The sequence below is a fragment of the Anopheles gambiae genome, chromosome 2 (genome assembly GCF_943734735.2).
Source record: "Anopheles gambiae chromosome 2, idAnoGambNW_F1_1, whole genome shotgun sequence".
Lineage (NCBI taxonomy): Eukaryota > Metazoa > Arthropoda > Insecta > Diptera > Culicidae > Anopheles > Anopheles gambiae.
Window position 1 is genome coordinate 65,579,489 of NC_064601.1, and position 23,051 is coordinate 65,602,539.

The window sequence follows — 23,051 nt, forward strand, 5'->3', positions numbered from 1 at the left end:
GGTTCTTGTCACTAAGTTCCTGTTTTGGGTTTAATGCATATACTGTTCCTGCTTTGGGTTACATGCTGTTCCTGCTTATGTTGTGCGTTTCGGTTATTTTTGATATGTGTGTCACATCTGTTATTTGTTTGAATGGACGGCCTGAACTCTTCCGGTTGCGGTGCTATGGCATGATCTGATTTACTGAATGTGTTATAATGAATGTGTTACAATGGTGTGGTTTGGCTTTCCAAAGTGTGTTACAATGTGTTTATAGCTGATAGTGTGTATTACAATATGTTCTGTATAGCAGATATGCTACACCTCCTCCCTTTAGGAGAGTAACGAAAATAATGAAATTGTTTGAAGTTATTCTTTTCATTTAATTAAGATACGTTTTTAGCTATGCTTATTTGATTTACTAATATAATCGTTTCTTATCTCTTAAGGCGGGTAATATTTTATGTAAATAGATCTATTATCTAGAGATAAAGAATTGGGAATATTTAATTTTCTTCTAAAATATTTAGATTCTCCTATGATTCCTTTGTTGGGTTCATTTCTACAGTTTTCTGCTTTTATAGATCTTATGACTTTTAGCATGGTAATAACATTATGAAATTTTTCTTTGAGCTCGTTTGGAATCTTGTCATAAGTAACATTATTTCTTGGTTCTTTTACATATTCTTCACATAATGTGGAATAATTATTTTTTTTAGCCTTATTATCGTGGCAATATAATTCATTGTTTGATTCATTTATATACTTTTTCTTTGATTTGATGTTACGTTTTATTTTCTTCAAATGTTTTGGCTCAGTTGCATGATTGTCGTTGCAATTAATTTCATCATTTATTTCCATGTTGTCTAGCAGTAATGAACTCTTGGTTACTTGTTCTTCAACCATATTTTTCTCATTGTCATCACTTGTAGTAATCATTTGAATATGTTGTTTGTTTTCATGTTTATAATCATTGTTATTATCATTTTCATATTCTTTTGTTAAGTTATTATTTTCTTTAATCATTCTTTGATAGTAATCTCTTGATCTTTTCATATCATTATTTGTTTCATTATTTGATGCATTTCTTCTTTTTGATTTATCTTCATACTTTCTGTCATTATAGTTTGCTTTGCTGTTAATCTTTTTATAATACTTCTTAGCATGGTCTTTCATTTCAATAGTATTTCTATAATCTTCATCATTTTGGTGGTAAATATGATTCTTATGTAATTGATTATTATTATTATTGAACTGTTCATAATTTATGTTATGTTCTGTTCTGATGTAATAACATTGCATTTTATTGGATTTGTTCTGAATACTATTGTTATAATTGTATTCGCGGTTATTATATCCTTGGCTAACTTGACTCTGACTACTACAATTTTTTAACTGATGGTGGCGTTTATAGAAACTGAAGTTGTTATTATTTCTATAACTGTAGTTGTTGGATGTTGTTTGAGTTGTTATTGTTTGATTAAAATTTGGACAAATTTGATAATTAATTAGGGTGTCTTTATGATGAAAATCCCTGTTGTTATTTCTGTTATAGTTATTTGATCCTTGGAAATGATGTATCTGTGCGATGTTCTGCCTAGATTCACATTCATTTACTATTCTAGTCACTTCGTATATTGTTTCAAATTTTCCTGCTGTTAGGGCTGTTCTTGAGTCTATATTTGTAATTTTATCAATCAGAGTTTCCACTCCTTTTCTAACTGCCGATTCGTTTGCATCATCGGCTGGTATATTTTTTTGTATATATAACATTTTTAATTTTTCAGTAAGCTCTTCTATCTCATTGCATAGGATTTTTGTATTCTTTGTCTTTAGTGCTTTCATATCGGATATTATATTTCCTAGTTCTATCTTTTTCTCGCATCTTGATCTTATATCTTCCACAATTTCTGCTACTGTTGATACATTTGAAATTATTCCTGATTCAGCTTTTCCTGTTAATCTGGTATAAATAAATTCAACTAGTATTGGAAACATTTTTTTGGCAAATTGTATCGATCTTATAAATGAGTTAAGTTGCTCGTTTGAGCCATTATACATGGGTATAAGAGCCAAAGCGTCTTCCAAATTGAACTGTGCCATTATTCGCGTTTTAATATATTTCAATTCCGTTAAATTGTTTGAGATTATATAGTTTAATTAAAAATTTTTATTTTGTTTGATTTGTGCTGGACATATAGGTTATAGAAAATGTTCTGTAGTGTTTGTATTTATCTTTTTTTAAACTTGATGCTCAAAAAAATCAGTATCGAAAATATAATTGTTTGTTACTTCTTTAATTATTTGCTGAGTATAATATTTTAATATGCTATCATTGATAGTAATAACTTGATTCTTTTGCGTTTCTTTGCGTTTGGGCATGTCTGTTGCAGCGCAAACTCTAATGTTTGGCTTGCCTTCGCATTTTTGTTCAAATTTGCTTTTGTCATTTTTGTGGATAATTATCTGTATCTAACATGCAAGGGGGATACATTCCTAACCTGTTTTTTATGCTGCTCTTGCCAATTTATACAGCCTCGTTAGTAATATTTCAAATTTACGATACTTTCTTTAAATACATAGCATGTATTTGTTGTTGTTGCTGTTGCTGATGCTACGATCGTTACCGGTGCTTGGTGTTTAATCGGTGCTAGGTACATACTCGGTGTTGGATGTGAAGTTCTGCGATGTCATCAGTCGTCGCTCGATGTTCTGTCGGAGTTGGGACACTTGTCCATTCTTGCATGCCAATCCATATTGGGCAGTAGGCTCGGTTTGTCTTTTCGTTGTTCCTTTCAATCACACTGACCACAGCTTGTTTTGCACTGCACTTTATCATTCCATATCACTTGCTCCAAGAATCGTATAGATTGCTATACTGTACTGTGCTGAACTTAGGTTGTTGTTAAAAGTTAGCATTTTTTTTCTATAGTTTCCCATTTCAAGGTTACTCTACTAGGTAAACCGATCGCATAAGCGTTAATACGTTTTTACACATTTAGGTAGGTTCTCACAACACTGTGTACGGTTAATGTTTGTTCATCAATTAAACATTCATTTCGCACTTACACTGCACTAAATGTTTTTATTTTTCATTCTGCACTGTACGGGACTTGCTTGTAGCTGTTCTTTCATCGTTATTGTTTTTGTTTATATATGGGTTACTTGCGGCAGCTGCGTTGATGAATGTTCCGTAATAAAAAAATGCACATTTGACACTTTTTTCACTTTCCGTCGAATGCCGGTTATGGTCACAATACTTTTGGTTCGTCACACGACACTTAAGCTTTACGTTACCGTTGTACGTATCACATTTTACTTGAAATAATTTTGCTTACACTTCTGCCGATCGATTGCAGATTAAGGTCACGGTCGCCATGTAATATATTCGGATGATAGCTAAGGTCGCCATGTAATGTGATGATCGTACAACTGCACCTCCAGTACCGTCGCGGTAGGTCAGTTTTTACTGACATGAGCCGAGGTGGATTAAAACTTCGTTCGATCGGACTTTTCGACACTTGATCGTTCAGGCGATCATAGAAACCTTTAGGAGGTTTCCCTTACTGGAAACGTTGGAGTTTAGAGGCCTTACCTTGGGTAGGGGTCATAACTAAACTCTTTAAATGAGAAGTCGATAGATGTAGGATGGGCATAGTCCTATCCTGACAGTCCGAACGAATCTGACCTGCCATGATCGGAGTTGGTTTTATTTATACTCAAAAGAAGTTAAGGGTTTCTCACATTTGGTTCCGGGTTGTATGTTGGAAAGTTATTGTTTTCACTCAGCTAGTTACGTTTGTCTTTTGTTGGCAAGAATGATGGTTCTTGTCACTAAGTTCCTGTTTTGGGTTTAATGCATATACTGTTCCTGCTTTGGGTTACATGCTGTTCCTGCTTATGTTGTGCGTTTCGGTTATTTTTGATATGTGTGTCACATCTGTTATTTGTTTGAATGGACGGCCTGAACTCTTCCGGTTGCGGTGCTATGGCATGATCTGATTTACTGAATGTGTTATAATGAATGTGTTACAATGGTGTGGTTTGGCTTTCCAAAGTGTGTTACAATGTGTTTATAGCTGATAGTGTGTATTACAATATGTTCTGTATAGCAGATATGCTACACCTTCAATGTCACTATCCATTCCTCTCCAAAAGAACAACTCCTTGATCCTTTTCTTCATTCTTCTTACCCCTACATGTCCTCCTAAAGGGGCATCATGAAATTCTTGAAGCACGGTATTGACTTCGCTTCTTTTTTTTCGGAATTTTTAAATTTGGTTTTAACTGTTTGTTTAATCTTATCTAGCTGTTCTTTTCTCTGCATTTCCTTGTCATTTAGATCCCCATCCCAATGTATTTTTAACAAATTTTCCCAGTGATCTTCTTGTTCGTCTTTCACAACATCTTCTTGTACATTATTCTCTTTTTTGTTATTTTGTGACCCTAATATTTGTTTACTTTGTTGGCGTGTAACTACGGCTACTGTCTTGTTTGCTTGTTTTTCTTGTATTTCATTCCGATTATGTTCTGGTAGCCTTGATAAAAAATCAGCGACTACATTTTCCTTTCCCTTTTTGTAGCGAATTTCGCATTCCACCCCTTGGAGTCGTAATCTTAACCTTGATAGTATCGGAGAGTTTTCTTTGAGCCTCCAAATCGATACTAACGGTCGATGATCAAAATAAATTAAGAATTTTTGCCCCTAATGTAATGTTTAAAATATTCAACGGCCCATACAATAGCCAAAAGTTCCCTTTCAATAGGATGGTACCGTTTTTCCGCTCCTACAAAGGATTTACTAGCATATGCAATTGGTCTGTCTACCGTTGTATCATTGGATAATACTGCTCCAAGAGCATAATCACTAGCATCGGTTGTAATGACAAAGGTATCTTTATAATTTGGTCGTACCAGCAAAGGCTCTGAAACTAGAAATTGTTTTAATTTTTCAAATGCCTTTTCACAGTGCTCATCCCAAACGAAATTTTTATTTTTTTTTTTCAGTAGTTCGTGTAATGGTTTCCTGATTTCAGACACGCTAGGGATAAATTTACCATAAAAGTTAATTGTTCCCAAAAACGATCGTAATTCTTTTATGCTTTTTGGTGTTGGCATATCTAATATAACTTTCACATTTCCTTGTGTTGGCTTAATTCCTTGTTCATTCATAGTATGACCCAAATAATTAATTTTTGTATGAAGAAGTTTGCATTTTAATGGTTCAATTTTAAGATTGTATTGCATTAGTGCTTTAAGAACTTTAATTAAATTAAAATTATGCTCCTCTACCGTTTCGCCAAACACCACAATATCATCTAGATAGACAAACGCTTTGACAGGCTGAATTGAGTATAGGACTGTGTTCATTAGTGTTTGTAATGTTGATGGGCTATTTTTGAGATCCATTGGCATTCGTAAAAATTCATAGTGTCCCTTAGACGTTGTAGTAGTAGTATTTATTTAGACATAAACTTAATTTTCTTCACAATTCATTACATTGGTTCTGGTCGCTTAGTTCCATTATTCGCACCTTAACTCAATACTAGCTATTTCCTTTCTTGTGCTATGCCATTTTGAAATTAATTATTATGGGATGATTATGGAGGATGATCCAACCTTTGGGAAAAATTGACAATAAACCCTGGTACTTGTTTATTTTTGTATTATTTTTAATTTTCCTTCTTACGTAACTAACGAATTATTGTACGTTCTCAGGTATTTAACTATTCTCTAATTAATACTTATCCTAACTTATTTTATTTACGTCTAAAGTAGTTCATTGTGTTTCCCTTAGTCTTAGTTGTCTGTCATTATATTAAGCCATAGTATTTTTTATGTATTCAAACAAACTTGGTAAATTTGCTAGTCTGTGTACATCTGTTGTTCTATGCCAAGGAGGTGAATTAAGGATCCGTTTTAGACATTTGTTCTGAAATATTTGCAGCTTCTTTATATGAGAATTAGCACAGTTTCCCCACACTGGGGATGCGTACACAATAATTGGTCTAATGATTGTTTTATAGAGTGTAAACTGGTTCTTTCTGCTAAGTTTTGATTTGCTGTTTATAAAACAGTACAATACTTTCATTGCTTTTTCACCACTTATTTGTTTTTGCTCAGTGTGGTATTTGAAGGTTAGCCTTTTATCAAGATTTATACCTAGGTACTTTACATTGTTGTAGGCCGGTCTCGTAGTACAGTCTTCAACTCGTACGACTTAACAACATGCCCATCATGGGTTCAAGCCCCAAATAGACCGTGCCGCCATACGTAGGATTGACTATCCTGCTATGGGGGGAAATCAATTAGTCACTGAAAGCCAAACCCACAAGAGGTAAAGGCAGGCCTTGACCGACAACGGTTGTTGAGCCAAAGAAGAAGACTTTACATTGTTGCTCCATGCAATTTCCAAGTTGTTTATTTTTAGGTTTGTATTAGGTTTTTTTCCTGGCACTTGTGAAACGGGTAAAGTAAATAGCCTCTGTTTTATTTTCATTTAGTTTTAGTTTCCATTTAGTGCAATAACCAACGTATTTTTTAATGCCATGACTTAAGTTTTGTAATATAGTCCTAGGGAAACGGGCTGAGGACGACACAGAAAAATCGTCAGCAAAAGCAAAACGTTTTGCTGATTTCATTGAGGGAATATCCGATATGAAAATGTTGAACAAGCGAGGTGACAAAACGCTACCCTGTGGTAAACCGGCAGGGGGGGTGTATGGCTCTGAGTATGTTGATGACACTTGAATTATACACTTTCTGTTTAAGAGAAAGGATTCAATCAAGAGAATATCTTTGGGAGGAAATTTTAATTGAATAAGCTTATAAATTAGACCCTGGTGCCACACGGTGTCGTAGGCTTTTTCTAGATCGAGAAGTACTAATCCTGTTGATTTCTTTAGGCATCGTTGCACTTTAACTGTTTTGGTTAATCGGTTCAATTGATCTGTGGTTGAAAGACCTTTTTGGAATCCAAATTGATATGGTGGAATGATGTTATTGTTTTGAACATGTGTTAAGATGCGTTTACCTATAAGTTTTTCATAAATTTTTGATAAGCCGCTTAGTAAGCTTATTGGCCTATAGTTTGCTGGATTACTAGGATCTTTGTGGGGTTTTTTAATTGGGACTATTTTTGCAGTTTTCCAGGCATTAGGAAAATAGTTTAATTTGTAGCAGCAATTAAATATAAATGATAGGTAGATAATTGCCTTCTTAGAAAGTTGTTTTAAACAGCGGTTGTTGATTTTATCACAACCGGTAGATTTTTTTGTTTTTAGTTTTTTGATTATGGTTTGAATTTGTTTGGGCTTGCAAAATAGAGTTGGGTCTGTATTTGGTACCAAGAGTTGCCGGGCTTTAAAAGCATGCACTGTTTGGTTCACTTGATTTTCTATTGAACTTTTTTGTGAATGGGTGATGTTATGCGCTTTTTCAAAATTTGTTTTGATAGCTTCACATTTTTCTTTGTCAGTTAAATATGCTTTATCATTGGATCTTAAGGGAGGGATAATTTTACAATCGGATTTCATTATTTTTACGAATTTCCAGAGTCTATCATTGTTTTTGCCTTTGTTCATTTTGGATAAATCACTCTGCTATGCAGTGTTGCGAGTTTTTTTTATGTCGTTCTTGATTTCATTAGCTAAGGCGTTGTACCAAGATTTAAGATATAAACACCTGCTTTTTCTCTGCCATTATTTTCTGATCAAGTTTCTTTGTTTAATTTTATTTAAAATTATGTCGGGAAGGATTATTTTATAGTGGTCAGGTGTTTTTAATGGGACCGATAAGTCATGTGCATTACTTATTAAGTTGATAAAGTATTCAATTAATAAATCAATTTGTGCATGATCTGTTATTATTTGCAAATTTGTATTAGTAACATGTAACTTACTATCAACGAATTTTCTAAACTCTTTCCAATTTGCGTGTTGGTAATCCGGAACGCTTTGATGATTACGGACATATATTGTTGATGTACTAACTTCAAAACCAACTGGAAGATGATCGGAGTCAAAATTCGTGATAGTTTGAAATGCAGAAAAATCATGGTGAATGTTTGTAATAGCAAGATCAAGGGTAGATGGTGAGCGCTTAGGATAATCATTATCACATTATCACACGGATAATAAATTGGGCTCTGGGGATGATAAATTGAAAAATTGCCTTTTTGTACTTCTTCAAAAAGGGTTTTTCCCATCCTATTTGACTTTACACAATTCCACAGCTGGTGCCGCGCGTTAAAGTCTCCACAAATAATAAATTTTCCTGGAATATTGCATAGAGCTATAATGTCTCGTCTAAAACTATCGCAGTCTGAATTGGATCCAGGATTATAGACAGATACAACATTAAATTTACCAGCTTGCGTTGATACACTAATACCAACAGCCCCCTTAGACGTTGAAAATGCAGTCTTTGCAGCGTTATTGCGTGCTATGGGAATTTAAAAAAAACCGATTTCAAATCAATTGTTGAAAACAATTTACTGTTTCCAATATTGTCCATAATATCATCTATCTTCGGAATAGGGTATATAAATGGTTTTGTTATTAAATTTAACGCACGAAAGTCAACAACAATACGATATTTTCGTTCCCCTTCACTATCAGATTTCTTTGGTATGCACATCACGGGTGCATTCCATGGGCTTTTGCTTGGGGTTATAATTTTTTCTTTCAGCATTTCCTCTATATGCTCTTCCATGATATTATTTAATAATGCAGGGAATCTGTACTGCCTTTTATAAATGGGGATGTTAGAGCTTGTTTCAATTTCATGCGTTGCCGCTTGGGTATACAGTGTCGGACAAATCAATAGGACCACCTTATAATGTTTTATTCACTTATCACATTTCATTACCTAAAGTGAATCAATATTTACCAAATTTTCATGAAAGCACTTTTCGTATGTTGGCTTAAAGTCTGCTTTGAAAGTTTGTTGAAAAGTTAACAAACAATAAAGTTATTATAAGAAATATGAAAAAACCTCAAAAATCATGCGACAAAATAATAGGACCAGTATAGAAAATTTTATTATTTTAACCATTTATCATTATTAAATAACAGCTCCGGCTTTTAATTCGCAATGTGGCCAGCCCGTACATTTGAAAAACTAAAGAAAATAACAAAACAGCCTTATCCTGGGCTAACTAGGTAGCATTTAATATTTTGTTGCATGCCCTTTGTTCCGGATGACAGCTCGTATCCTTTTAGGCATGGATTCCACCATGCCATGTAAGTTTATCTCCCGGCAAGTAAAATATATCCTTATACTCAATGAGAATTTTTTTTAATCCGTTGCCATTGAACTATTGAACTATGATCGATATTGATTTGTTTCATTAATTCCCCAAATCGTTCTGAGCCCACCAATGGAGTGCTTTTGCTTGTTTCAATTAAATCACAATCTGTAAGTTGCTTCTCAATATTTGGGAGAAGTTCAAAATTATCTTGTGGTGTAGTATTATTATCTTCGATAACAGTATTTGTATTCTGTTCCCATTTTTGTTCTGTTTCCTCTATATTTTCAGCTGATGGTTTCTTTAAATTTATTGTTCGAAAGTTTTCCCCAACATTACCAGTATATTTTATTAAAAAATCTGCCCCAATTATTCCAGGAACACCAAGTGTTCTTATAACATAAAATTTTTTTCGATACAACGATTTTCCATCGTATAAATTTATAAAAATTGAACCCACAGTGTTGGATGATGTTCCGTTAAAACTTGAAAACATTACTTTATCCTGATAATCTATTGTAGAACACCCAAGCTCTTTTGCTAATTCCCAACTCAATGCATTCGAACATGCTCCCGAATCAATTAGATAATTAATCTTTTTTTCTTTTCATTTTCTGATAAAATTTTAACCATCAGTTTACCTTCCTTAGTGAATGCTATATCTACTGATTCATAATTGTGTATGTATTCACTATTTGTTATCGGATCCCTTTCGATTGTTTGTGCTTCTTCTGCCCTAAGGCAGAACAAATCAGTTTTAACGATGGGAACACTAGAATTTTTATTTAGAACGACTAGTGTTCCGTGTTGTAGTTTTTTTGATTTGTACTGTTATGTGATTGGAGTTGATTATATGTATTTCTAAAATGGTTGTATTGAGAAGGCCCTTGTGGATGATTGTTTTGTGTTGGAGTATATTGTGAATAATTGTTTTGTATTGGAATATGTTGTGCAGCATAGCTTCTATACGGTGTTGGAAATCTTTTTGGCCGTGAAAAATTGTTGGTGTTGTTAGTAATGTTAGGATTGTATGTAGTGCTGTTTTGTTGTGGTAGCCCAAAATGATTCGGGTCTGACAATTGAGTGCTATTAATATAATTATCGCAGCGTGTTCTACTATTATTCCGAAAATCTACATACTTCTAGTTTCTAGTAATACCGCGATTTTGGACATGTGGGATGGATGAGCTTCCGTTATCAACACTATTGTGGATTGAATTGGTGAAAAGAGCATTGTTTATGGTATCGTTTGTTTCGGAAATCATTGTACGATTTAGTCATTCTTCTATTTTTCGGATGTGTTCTATTTGAACTACCACTTCCTGGAGATATTCTAACAGCTCATTAAAATGTAAATGTTTGTTTGTTCTCGCGAGTGTTTGCAATTCTGGCTTCCTTAAACCGGCCAAAAAGTGAATTTTTAAATTTTTCATCGCGTATGAATCTTCCGTCTTATTTATGTCATTGTTGATGATTTGCTCTTTTAGTGTTAACACCCTTTCTTTGTATTCGGGGAAGGGTTCATTGACCCCTTGATGAAGCGTCTCAACTTGTTGAAAAATGGCTTCGATGTCAAATTTTCTCCAAATTGTCTAATCAATTTCATCTTCACCTTTTCCCACGTATCTTCCAAACTACGATTAAAAAAACCAGCTGCTTTTCCTTTTAACTTAAACATAACTGTACGAATCAAATCCTCTTTAGCCTCTCCTTCCGGAATCTGATTTGCAAAATATTCGATCTGATACAAAAAACCATCCAGATCTCTTGCATCTCCGTTAAATTCAGGAATGCAAAGCATTGCCTGTTTCATGGGAAACTCGTAAGCCATGCTATTATGCGTTCCGTTTATTGCTCTATCAAGTTCCGCGCTTTGATTAAGAAGCTCTGCTTTAAGTATTTGAAGGCGTTCTTTGAAGCTAAAATTTTTAGTTAAACACGCTTCACTAATTGTTGTTGAATTTAAATGATTTGCAGTCTGGGTGATACGAATATTTGTTATATTTTCGGTGTTAATTTGAACAGTTCTGTTCCTAAGAGCCAGAACTTTGTTGTTCATTACCTTATATGTTATATGTACGAAAAAAAAATGTGACTATGATTAATAAAAAAAATCACTAAATAAAGGTTTTTTTTCGGACACTATAACTTTTTCAAAATATTTTAATAACTATGCACTTTACTATTAGGCCACTAAATATATGTATATTAAAATTAATTCACTAGCTATAATTACCACTATGACGCTGCGTTTTCCCTGCGCCACTTATCACTAAAATATTTACCGTTACCAAATTACCCTGGTTAAGAACACCAGCCAGAAATTACTTTATATGCGCTAAATTTTGCGCTATACCGCTGTCACCAGATGAAACGGTTAGAACTATTTATTAGAAATAAAATGCTAAATTTTATGCTCCCCAACACCAGAACTTTTATTTCAATTAACTACACTTCCGATCTAGCCAAGCACCGACACCAAAATCTCCTTCATCTTTTTACCGCCATCACCCGTTTGCTCCTTCGATCGTCAACCTTGTCCTCTCTCCATTCTCACGATGATCTTTCTCTCACCTCCTCTCCTATTTCAAGGTTCGTGTTCTTTAGCCGCCTGTACGGATACGGCCGCCGTTATCAGCTGTCATCGACGGTCTATATCGTAGCGGCCAAGGTCTCTACACCAGAAAACTGCCTTACGCACAAGAAAACGTGGTCCACGAAATCGTATAAGAACTGCTAGAGAACGACATAATAGAACCCTCGGTATCGGCATATAACAGTCCAATCGTGCTAGTTAAGAAAAAAGATGGCAAGTGGCGTATGGCTATTGACTATAGAGCGCTAAACCAGAAGACGGTAAAAGATCGATACCCACCACCGGAAATAGATAGATGCTTAAATACGTTAGAAGGCGCAAAAGTATTCATTAGTTTAGACCTGTATTCGGGTTATTATCAGGTTCCTGTAGCAGAATCTAGCAGGGAAAGGACGGCGTTCTTTACGCCTGATGGACATTTCCACTTCAAAAGAATGCCGTTTGGACTAGTAAATAGTGGAGCAGTGTTCCAACGTGCTATAGATAAGATGATCAAGGGCTTGAAGCAAAAAAATGTAGTAGCGTATGTGGACGACATATTAATAGGAGCTAAGACCGAGCAAGAGGCAATCAAGGTACTGGAAAATTTATTATAGGCAGTTAAAGAACACGGATTTACAATTAATCTGAAAAAGAGTAAATTTTTAATGTCAAAAGTGGAGTTTCTAGGAATAGAGTTATCAAAAGACGGGGTTAAACCAGGAGAAGCTAAATGCCTAGCGCTTAAGGAATTTCCAACACCATGTGATAGCAAGGAGGTCCAACGATTCCTAGGCCTGGCGGGCCACTTCAGGAGATTTTTAGAGAAATTTAGTATCATTGCCAGACCAATACACAGTTTAACAAAAAAAGGTGTGGATTTCAAATGGGGCGACAAGAAGAGGAAGCGTGTCAAGCGTTAAAGGCGAAGCTTACAGAAAGACACTTATTAGCGTTTTATGACAGGAACGCAGACATTGAGTTACATACAGACGAATCGAAGGAAGGTTTAGCTGGGATACTGTTAAGCAGAAGTGGGGTAAGATGGCGACCCATCAGTTTTTTCAGTCGGAAAACGACAGAGTCAGAGAGCAGTTACCACAGCTACGATTTGGAAATACTAGCAGTGGTAGCCAGTATAGAACGATTCCGACAATATCTGCTAGGCCGTCCATTTGTGGTAAAAACGGATTGTAGCGCTGTTGCGTCCAGCAACAAAGCTCTTTATTTCGCGAAATAAAAGTTGAAACTTCAGTTTTCTTAATTCACTTTAACTGTATTAAAAAAATCACTGAACTTGCTTCTCTTGGCGCGATGGTAGAAAGAGGTCGATTTTCGTCTTCGTGCCCGTTTTAAAACTTCGCGCAAACCCGATTGCGGTCATTCCACTTAACTTGCGCAGGTTCATCCGTTGCACGCGAAGCTCCTTCGGGATGAACCATTCCTACTCTCTCTATTTTGCCCGTGTTTGCTTCGCCTGTGCTACCTGTCCCTCTCTCTTACTTCACCACAACGCAGCTGTCAAACTAGAACCGCTGTTGATAAACAACAAGCGCGGTTAAAGATACCTACACTAAACACGAGATGAACCCTAGGATTGCAAGATGGTTCTTAAAAATGATATATGAATATGAATATGATTTTGTTATCGAGCATAGAGGTGGTAACAAAATGGCTCACGTAGATGCACTTAGCAGAGGAGCAGTAGAGCAAGAGAGAGAAGAGACCATAGTCGCAGAAAAAATATTAGCTATCGACATAGATACCGAAGACTTCTTAGCAACCATGCAGCAACAGGATGATAAACTAGCAGGAATATTGAAAACATTACAAAAACCTGCGACAACTAATGCTGAAAAACAGATACGACAATTATAATATAGAAGGGCATAGATTAATGCGGAAGGTAGCACGAGCGAATAAGTGGGTCGTACCAGTTAGGGTACGATGGAGGATAGTGAGAGCATTTCATGACGAAATGGGTCATTTTGGAACCGATCGGGTGTTGGAAAGTTTACGGGAAAAGTTTTAGTTTCCTAAGATGAGAAAGTACGTACAGGGATACATGGAAGCGTGTCCAAATTGCGCATACAATAAAAAAAAAGACTGGACGGCCAGAAGGCTACATGCACCCGATACCTAAGGAACCGATACCATTCCATACGTTACACATAGACCATTTAGGGCCACTTGTAAAATCAGCAAGAGGGAACCAGTATATATTAGCCATGGTGTGCGGATTCTCAAAGTTTGTAATACTCAAAGCAGTAAGCTCGACCAAAACAGCACCGGTAATACGATTCTTAGAAGAGGTGTCAGCAATATTCGGAACACCAAGTAGAATTATTACGGACCGGGGCACAGCATTTACATCTAACACGTTTGAGGAGTATTGTGAAGCAAATAATAGCCAAAACATTCGGGTAGCAGTAGGATCTCCACGAGCAAACGGGCAGGTAGAACGGCACAACAGAACTATACTGACGGCTCTCCGATGCATGGTAGAAGAAGAAAATCGAATATGGGATGATAAATTATCGCAAATACAATGGGCGGTAAATAATAACAGAAGCGCCACTACAAAACAGAGCCCAAGTAGCTTGGTGTTATCGTACCACCCCAGGGATATGCATCGTAATATCATAGCTTTAGTTCTCCACGACGAGGACGATAATAAAATACAAAACATAGAAGAGAGAAAACTTAAAGCCGTGGAGGAGATAGACAGAGAACAACAAAAGCAAAAAATAGGTTTCGACAAACGGCGAGGGGCACCCAGCAGGTACAATGTAGGTGATATGGTGTTGGTAGAGAGGGATATATTGGCCACGGGCGAGAGCCGTAAACTAGAGACACGATACAAAGGACCCTATTGGGTAGTGGCAGTGCTAGCTAACGACAGATATGTTATCGAGGACATACCAGGAGACAAAGGACACAACCAGTGCTGCAAAATGTCATAAGTATCACGAGATTTTCACCAACGAAAACAATGAACATATCCGTGGTAGCTTGATGCTCATTGCTGATACTCAATGAAAGTGCATCATGACATGCCGAACATGACATGCGAGTGCTTGAGTTAAACGCGATACTCTGACTGACAAGCTTAGCTTAATGCCGGCGCAAGCATAATCGTGATTTTTTTTCTGTGAACAGTGCTGCCAAATGCCACTGTTTCAGTCATCAACACTCATGACTGAAACGAAGCTCAAATCAGATCACGTACACAACTGAGATGATCAGTGACTATACTCAAACAGTTGGAGAATCAATCACATGCTTGGTGACATTTAGTTTAGCACCCAACTTTTGGTCACTCACTTGGTCACGACATTGTTGTCGGCGATAATCACGACATTCTTGGAATATACTCGGCGCGTGGGCTCTAGCAACCAAATGAGCATGCTTTCTCCCTCTATCTGTTTTGACTAGCTGTCGGGTCAAACAGAGCGAGAAAACATGCTCATTTTGTTTCTTCGAACCACTCGCACGCACCGCATATCTCCCGTGATAATCGCGATGATCACCGACTGAAAATGACGCGACCGAGTGACTGACCAAGAGTTGGTTGCACACAAAGTCACCAAGCATGTGATGGTCGCACCAACTATTTGAGGCTTGCCTCTGATCATTACAGTAGAGCTTGTGACGATGAGATGATTTTGTTGCGGTCGGAATTTGTCATGACTATGTCAGTGACATTTTGCAAAACTGATCACAGCAAAAAAAGTCATGACGTAGTGACTGACGAAGCGATGGTCACAAACATGTCATGAGCATGTTTTGGTCACACCAACCGTTCTGAGTATCATCTCTGATTATCACAATTGAGTACGTGACGCTGATATGGATTTTGTTTCAGTCAGATTTTTTTGTGACATTGACAGTGACATTTTGCAGCACTGGACACAACTACCATTGCAGACCACGTATGCGGTGGATAGACTGAAAAAATGGAGAAGAGTTCAAGATTTAGAATTCGAGGGAAGTGTAGGACAGGAAAACGGCACAAAGAAGCATACGCGGAAGAAAAAGATAATAATAAATAAATAAAGTACCGTTACAATTGTTTGTGGCGTAAGGACTCTGACCTATCTACAGTTACCTTCTTATCATTTAAAGTGCTAATACCAGCATCGCTCCGTACTAAAGCACTGAATCCAGCAACTTGGCCAAGTGGCCTTCCGATCCAGGAATTTGTCGATCGAAAAAACTCCAAAGCTCTACCGAGTTTTGTTATGCCTTCACAAACAAATTACACACCTGTTACCGGTATGCCAATCATGGACGAACAACCTCCAGAATGCCTGAACACAACTTTGATCTACCCGGTACTAGAATTAAACAACCTAATGAATGTTGTGGTGTTAAATGTTCCGCGACTCAGTGCTATACACAACTACCATTTCATTTCGTTCCACATTCAACTGTATCGACGCACGCAGAGACCACTATTGTAAACAATGGTCAAACACTAAACCCGCATAATAAGGACCACCATATATTACCAAAACACAACTATATTACCACATTCAACTGTATCGACACGCGCAGAGACCACTATTGTAAACAAACCCGTAAACTAAACCCGCATAATAAGGACCTTACCATATATTACCGAAACGTTCATGGACTACGCACTAAACTTGAGGATGTTTACATTGCTTCTAGTGAGCTTGATCATGATATAATTGTTCTCACAGAAACATGGCTTGAATACTATCGCAGCAGGTAATCTGTGACAAATACGCTATCTATAGAAGCGATAGAAATGCTAATAATAGTGTCAGACAGATTGGTGGTGGTGTCCTGATCGCTGTTTCCAATCGTCTCAAATGCCTTCCTGTGCACACCAATATAACGTGTATTGAACACTGCTGGGTTAAAATCCTATTGCCTTCAAGTTAAATATTTGTCAATTATGACTGCTTTCGACGAGGCTCTGAGTGTGAGTGCTTCTATGAACGACAACGATACGATTTGTCTGTTGGGTGACTTCAACCAACCAATGATCGCCTGGCGTGCTGTCGATAGGCACTATGAAACCGCGTCATCTGTACCTGGCCAAAATCTCTTTTTGGATTTGATAAATTATCATTGCTTAAAACAAATTAGTGGCATAGTAAATGATCTAGGAAGACAATTGGATCTTGTGTTCGTCTCAAATGAGCTTGAAAATAGCGTGTCTATGCACTCAGTCTATGTCTCCCTTGTTGCGATTGTTCCGGTTAATGACCACCATCCACCATTGGAAATCACGCTCCAGTATTCCCACACTAGTTCAGACGATAATTCCGGCATAGTCTTGCCTTGTGCTGTATCTGCTTATAATTTTGCCAGAGCTGATTTTGTTAGCATAATGCAAGCGTTGAGGGACACTGATTGGAATAGACTTCAAAACATGGAGGTAGAAGCTGCTTCTGAATACTTATCGTCAGCAGTGTCAAACAGCATTCAACAATTCGTACCTAAACAAATATTTACAAATTCACAACCATGGTGCACTAGATACCTTAAAAGGTTAGAAAGAATGCGTCGTTCTGCGTATCGTATATTCAGTCGTACTCGCAATGAAGCCGATAGAAGCAATTTCCTGGAGGCTGCAAGGATCTTCAAGATTCATAACCAAAAATTGTATGCTAATTACATTCGCCGTGTCCAGATATCCATTCGGGCTTGTCCAAAATCATTTTGGAACTTTATGGACCGTAAGATGAAATGTACTTCCCTCCCATCATGCATGACACTTGATGGTCGATTGTTTACTGACACGCGAGAAATATGTAATGGTTTTGCTGAGCTGTTTGCGCGTAGCTGCACGAGCTTTCCCGAACAAAACCTGAAGGTAGAGGAAGCGTTACGTTTTGTGGCTCAGGACTGCGTAGACATTTCATTGCCTTCTTTTACAATCGATGATGTTCGTTTAATGGCTTCAAAGCTGAAACCCTCCTCAGCCTCTGGACCCGATAACATTCCGGGAATAGTGATCGTTTCATGCATCGACGAATTGGCTTCACCACTAGCAACCATTTTTAATAAATCACTTCGCACTGGATTCTTTCCTGACCAATGGAAAAAGTCATGGATATTTCCTGTTTACAAAAAAGGCGACAGAACGTCTATCTCAAATTATCGAGCTATTTCCATGCTATGTGCTCCCAGTAAACTGTTCGAATTATTGGTTCATAAACATATAATGCATGGCGCTATTAACGTATTTACACCTTTGCAACATGACTTCCTACCAGGACGCTCCACCGTTACAAACTTAGAGCAGTTCTTGCATTTTACTTACAAGCAGCTAGAGCTTACAAGCTTCCAAGTAGATACTGTTTATACTGATTTTCACTCTGCTTTCGATAGCGTCAATATCCATACTTTGACTAGCAAACTTTTAAAGCTTGGTTTTCATATCAGTATAGTTAAGTGGCTGAATTCCTACCTATCGTGTCGATCAGTACGTGTTAAGATTAGGGATTGCATCTCTAGAGAATTTAGCAGGGTATCTGGTCTGTCTCTATCTGGGCAGGTATCTGGGCATCATTTTAGGGCCTCATTATTAATTATCTTTATTAATGACATTGTTTACGCTATACCTGACTGCCCGGTTCTACTATACGCAGATGACCTTAAAATGTACTTTCCTGTGCGTAGTTCAAATGACTGTCTCCGATTGCAAGGCTTTCTTTCTGTTTTTAATAATTGATGTTCCTTAAACTGTTAGTCACTCAACGTCAGTAAGTGCTCGGTTATTTCGTTTACTCGTGCGAGAACTCCTTTATGTTTTAATTATGTTCTTTCTGACACTTCATTGCCTCGATCTGAAACTGTTAGGGACTTAGGCATTATATTAGACACGAAACTTTATTTAGACAAACAATTTGACGACGTAATTGCTAGGGCTAACAGGACTCTTTGACACATAATTAGAAGTAGCAAAATGTTTCATGACCCTCTCTGTTTAAAATCACTTTACTGTTGCCTTGTTCGTCCTTTGATTGAGTACGCTTCAGTTGCTTGGTTTCCGGAGCAAGTTACTAGAATTGAGAGTTTGGCGCATACACATAGACGTAATGAACATAATTATAGTAAACTAGTATAGCAGAAATTATAGTAAGCTATCATTTACAGGAATAGTTGTGATTGGTAGAAGTGTGTTAATATGGGTTAGAATAGGATAGCTAATACGCAAAGATAAGGATAGAATAGGTAGCATAAGAAATTAGGCATACGACGGAATTAAGGATACATAGGAAGCAAATGAATTAAGCTAGGATTAGATAGGGAAATTTTAGTATAAATAGCGGGATAGGATTTAAGATAGTCAGATCAAGTTAGACTTTATAAGGGGAAACTCTGTCCGATTATAGAGAGCATAAATAAAGTGATAGTTACAACAAAATACCCTTTTTTTCAGTTGTACTTTAAAAGTGATATACCACATGGCGACCGTGACAGGACACGGACATGCCCGCCATGCAATTGACAGCGATTTGCGAGGGCGCGCGAGGGCTCGCACGCCATACAAGTTCACCGCCCCAGAGCCCTCGCATTAAATAGCTTGCGAGCCTTGGTAGTTTTTTCACAGCTAGTTTTAGCAGTTATAATTATAGCAACCCGAGAGAAGGTATAACAGTGCAAATTGTAGCATACTTAACTCCTGATTTTTGTCATTTCAATCAAAAATTTAAAATGTGACCTTTTCGCCAAATACTACCGCAAAAAAACTAATAATAAAAATCAAAGATTATTTAAAATACCATAAGATATCGAGCAGATGATATCATTCGCAACCCTCGCAATGTTTGACGAGATACTTAACACCTGAATTTTGACATTTTATTTTGCAAATATCCAGCAGAGTGGTGGATTGCTATCATCATCAGCAGTCGAAGGCATGAGAACAGTGCGACGAAAGTAGTGATCTGTACGGCGAGTGCAGTGTACAATATGAGAAGTGTACCACGAGGTCAGTGAACAGTACGAGAAGTGTGCGACGACGGCGGTAGACGGCAGGAGTATACTGTGTGACGACAGCAGTGAATGGTACGAGAAGTGTGCGACGACGGCGGTTGAAGGCAGGAGTATACTGTGTGACGACAGCAGTGAACGAAAAGAGAAGTGTACGACGAGAGAAGCGAACAGTAAGAGAAGTGCATCACATTATCAGCGAGCGATATGAGAAGTGTGTTGTGACGACGGCTGCGGAAGGTGAGAATCAACGAGAGAAGCGGACGGCGTTTGGCGAGAGCAGTTGACGGCGTATGAAGTGTTCGAGAATATCGGACGGCAAATGCGGCAGCGAAATACGCTAATGACCCCTCCCCCCCGTAAGGTAGGATATGCGTAGTGAAATAGAATCGGGTTACAAAGAATATTTTTGGGTTTAATTATATTAAGGAGCTAAGGATTAAGGGTTAAATTATAATTGTAATTGCTCAGTTAATTTTATATATGTATACATATATATATGTATACATATTAGCCGGTCTATATAGTACAGTCGTCAACTCGTAAGACTGTACGACTTAACAACATGCCCGTCATGGGTTCAATTCCCAAATAGACCGTGCCGCCATACGTAGGACTGACTATCCTGCTATGGCGGGGTACCATTTAGTCACTGAAAGCCAAGCCCACGAGTTGGTACAGGCAGGCCTTGACAACGGTTGTTGAGCCAAAGAAGAAGAAGAAGATATATATATATAGAAAAAAAGTCACTATTCAACATACCCCTTCACGATTATTTACCTTCGTTGCCTCAAAATAGTCGACATGCTCGTTTAAATGTTACCTAAGATCAAACAATATTTAAAAAGATTACATGATATTGAAGAAAAACTAAAGCCGGGTGATAAAAAGTTTCGCAGATGTTTGATTGAACACTATGGTGTCACTGCAAACAACACATTCGAAAAAATAAAAAAAATAGTATCCAAATTAAAGATAGCAGAGGCGCCAGTAGAATTAGAAACAATTACTAAGTTTGCAAATAGCAGCTACAACAACATTAATTCGTACATAAAGTTTCAATTACAAAATAAAGTCCAATTTAAATTTAAAACACTTGTTAAGATTAGCATTGCATTACGCCGTTGGAAAAGAAAAACCATGGAGGATTTCGATATAAAAACCGCAGCAACATTAGTACAATTATATGACGGAAATGCGGACAGCCTAGAAAATTTTCTGGGTTCAGCAAATTTATTAAGGAAGCTTTTTCCGAAAGACACGAAGCAGATACTAGTAGAGTTCCTCAAAACACGATTAACAGGTAAAGCTCAACTAGGCTTAGCACCAAACATAACTGATTTTGAAACCCTTATCCAGGATGTAAAATCACGATGCCAAGAAAAAATAAACCCCGACAAGGTTATAGCAGAATTAAAATCGATTTGCCATACAGACACGAAGACCCAATGTGACGAAGTGGAGATTCTATGTACAAAATTAAAAGTGATTTATCTCAAACAAAACATACCGGAGTAAGTGGCTAACGATATGGCAGTCAAGCGAGGAATAGAAACACTCATTGACATGGTCAAACTCACGGAAACAAGGATTATATTACAAGCAGGGCAGTACACCTCTATATCGGACGCAACAGAAAAGGCACTAGAAAGCGAAATAATGCACAATTCAGCTCAACAAGTGTTCGCATTTAGAAAAAACTTTAATGCTCCCAATCGCTCGTTTGACAATAGATATTCAAATCAGTACACTCGTAATACGTACAACAGGTCACAAAATAGAGGAAATTTTACTTCAAATTGGCAAACAAATAATCGGCATCAACAAAATAATTTTCACAACACCAATAACCGACGATTTTTCAGAAATACCAATAGAAACAATAACAGGATTTACATTACACAAGCCACTGAACAAGAACATTTTTTTGAAGAAAACCCGCAGCATACCGATTACCAATCTTAGCCATAAATCTAAATGCCAATAACCTTATCAAAGTAAGAGTAGCAATGTCAATGGAAGAATACAGTCACCTAATCATAGACACCGGAGCAGATGTTTCTTTGTTTAAAATAAATAAAATCAACTCCAACCAACACGTATCTGCGCAAAACAAAATTAATCTGACAGGTATAACTACTCATACTGTTGTGGACAGACCGCTGCCTCATCCTGAGGGCTCACTGTTGACAGCACGGCTGTCATCCTGTGACGTCCTCAGTGAGGATCGCGGCGCGAGCAGGACCAGTCGTCCTCTCCCCGCATTGCGTGTATGTGTGTGCGTTTTATTTATATACGTGTTTATTTATTACCATACCAAAGAGTAGAATAAATCACATATTCTGTTTGTGCCGTACACACCGTCTCATGTTTCATTTGTGCGGACACAACAGTGGCGACGAGGATGGGATCCTCCTCGCGTAGGGGGGGATCCTACAAAGGACCGACGCAGCACGGAGGTCACCATCGCGGTTCCACCATCGCGCAACCGCCATCGCGCAGGATGGGCACGCTTGGGTTTGCGCGAAGCCCTGAAGGGATCCTCACTCCGCTGCAGCGTATTCCGGCTAAGGCGAGGGGACATTCCGCCTTGGACCGACGACACACGGCATCATCGCCGCCCGCTGCAGCGTCATCGGACACACTGGTGCAGCATCGACGTCGCGGCACCACAGCCGCCCTTCTGCACCAGCATCATCGCGGAGCCCGATAAGGCACAGTGCTGAGGCATTTCGGCTGCCCCCTGTGGACCTTCATCGCCGGCGCTCCAGCTACACAGGATCTCGACGGCGACACCACTGTCGCCCCTGTGCAGCACCATCACATGTGTCCCGAGTGCACAGTCGTCGTGCGCGGCATCACGGTCGCCCGCTGTGCACTCGCATCGTCATCATCATCACCATCATCCTGCGCGCTCTGCACAGCAGCTCACCAGCAGCGACATCACGGTCGCCCCTGTGCAGTGGTACCGGCTGAGCGGTCCAAGCGCGCGCGGCACCACGGCCGCCCCCTGCTCAGCCGCACATCGACGCCCCAACGGCAGCAGCATCCGGAGAGCTGCCTCAGAAGCATCATCGGCGTCCGGTGCAACGGCCTACGACAACAGCATTATGCTGCAGTTGCACTAACAACAACAGCACCAACAACAACAACAACACCACAGCGGCTGCAACGGAACGAGCGAGCGCAGCACATCGGCTGCCCCCTGTTGCAGCCCCCAACGCTCCTCCCGTTCGAGCGTTAGGCACGGAGGCCGGTCAACACTCTCCTCCCTCC

The 23,051-nt window shown here is 38.3% G+C and overlaps 1 protein-coding gene across 2 annotated transcripts in view; it reads left to right on the top strand.

Moving 5' to 3' along the window:
• Window positions 1–19,505, top strand: part of LOC1278543 (multivesicular body subunit 12B) — an 88,397-nt gene extending 68,892 nt beyond the window's left edge. The window contains exons 1-2 of one of the 2 annotated variants that reach the window (XM_061652330.1): window positions 1–11,602; window positions 11,819–19,505. The exon at window positions 1–11,602 is cut by the window's left edge and continues 719 nt beyond it. In XM_061652330.1, the coding sequence (XP_061508314.1) occupies window positions 16,726–18,510 (1,785 nt within the window). In that variant the 5' untranslated portion in view covers window positions 1–11,602; window positions 11,819–16,725 and the 3' untranslated portion in view covers window positions 18,511–19,505. The remainder of the gene's footprint in view (window positions 11,603–11,818) is intronic. The other variant, XM_061652329.1, reaches the window with a different exon arrangement.
• Window positions 19,506–23,051: the final 3,546 nt, after the last annotated feature.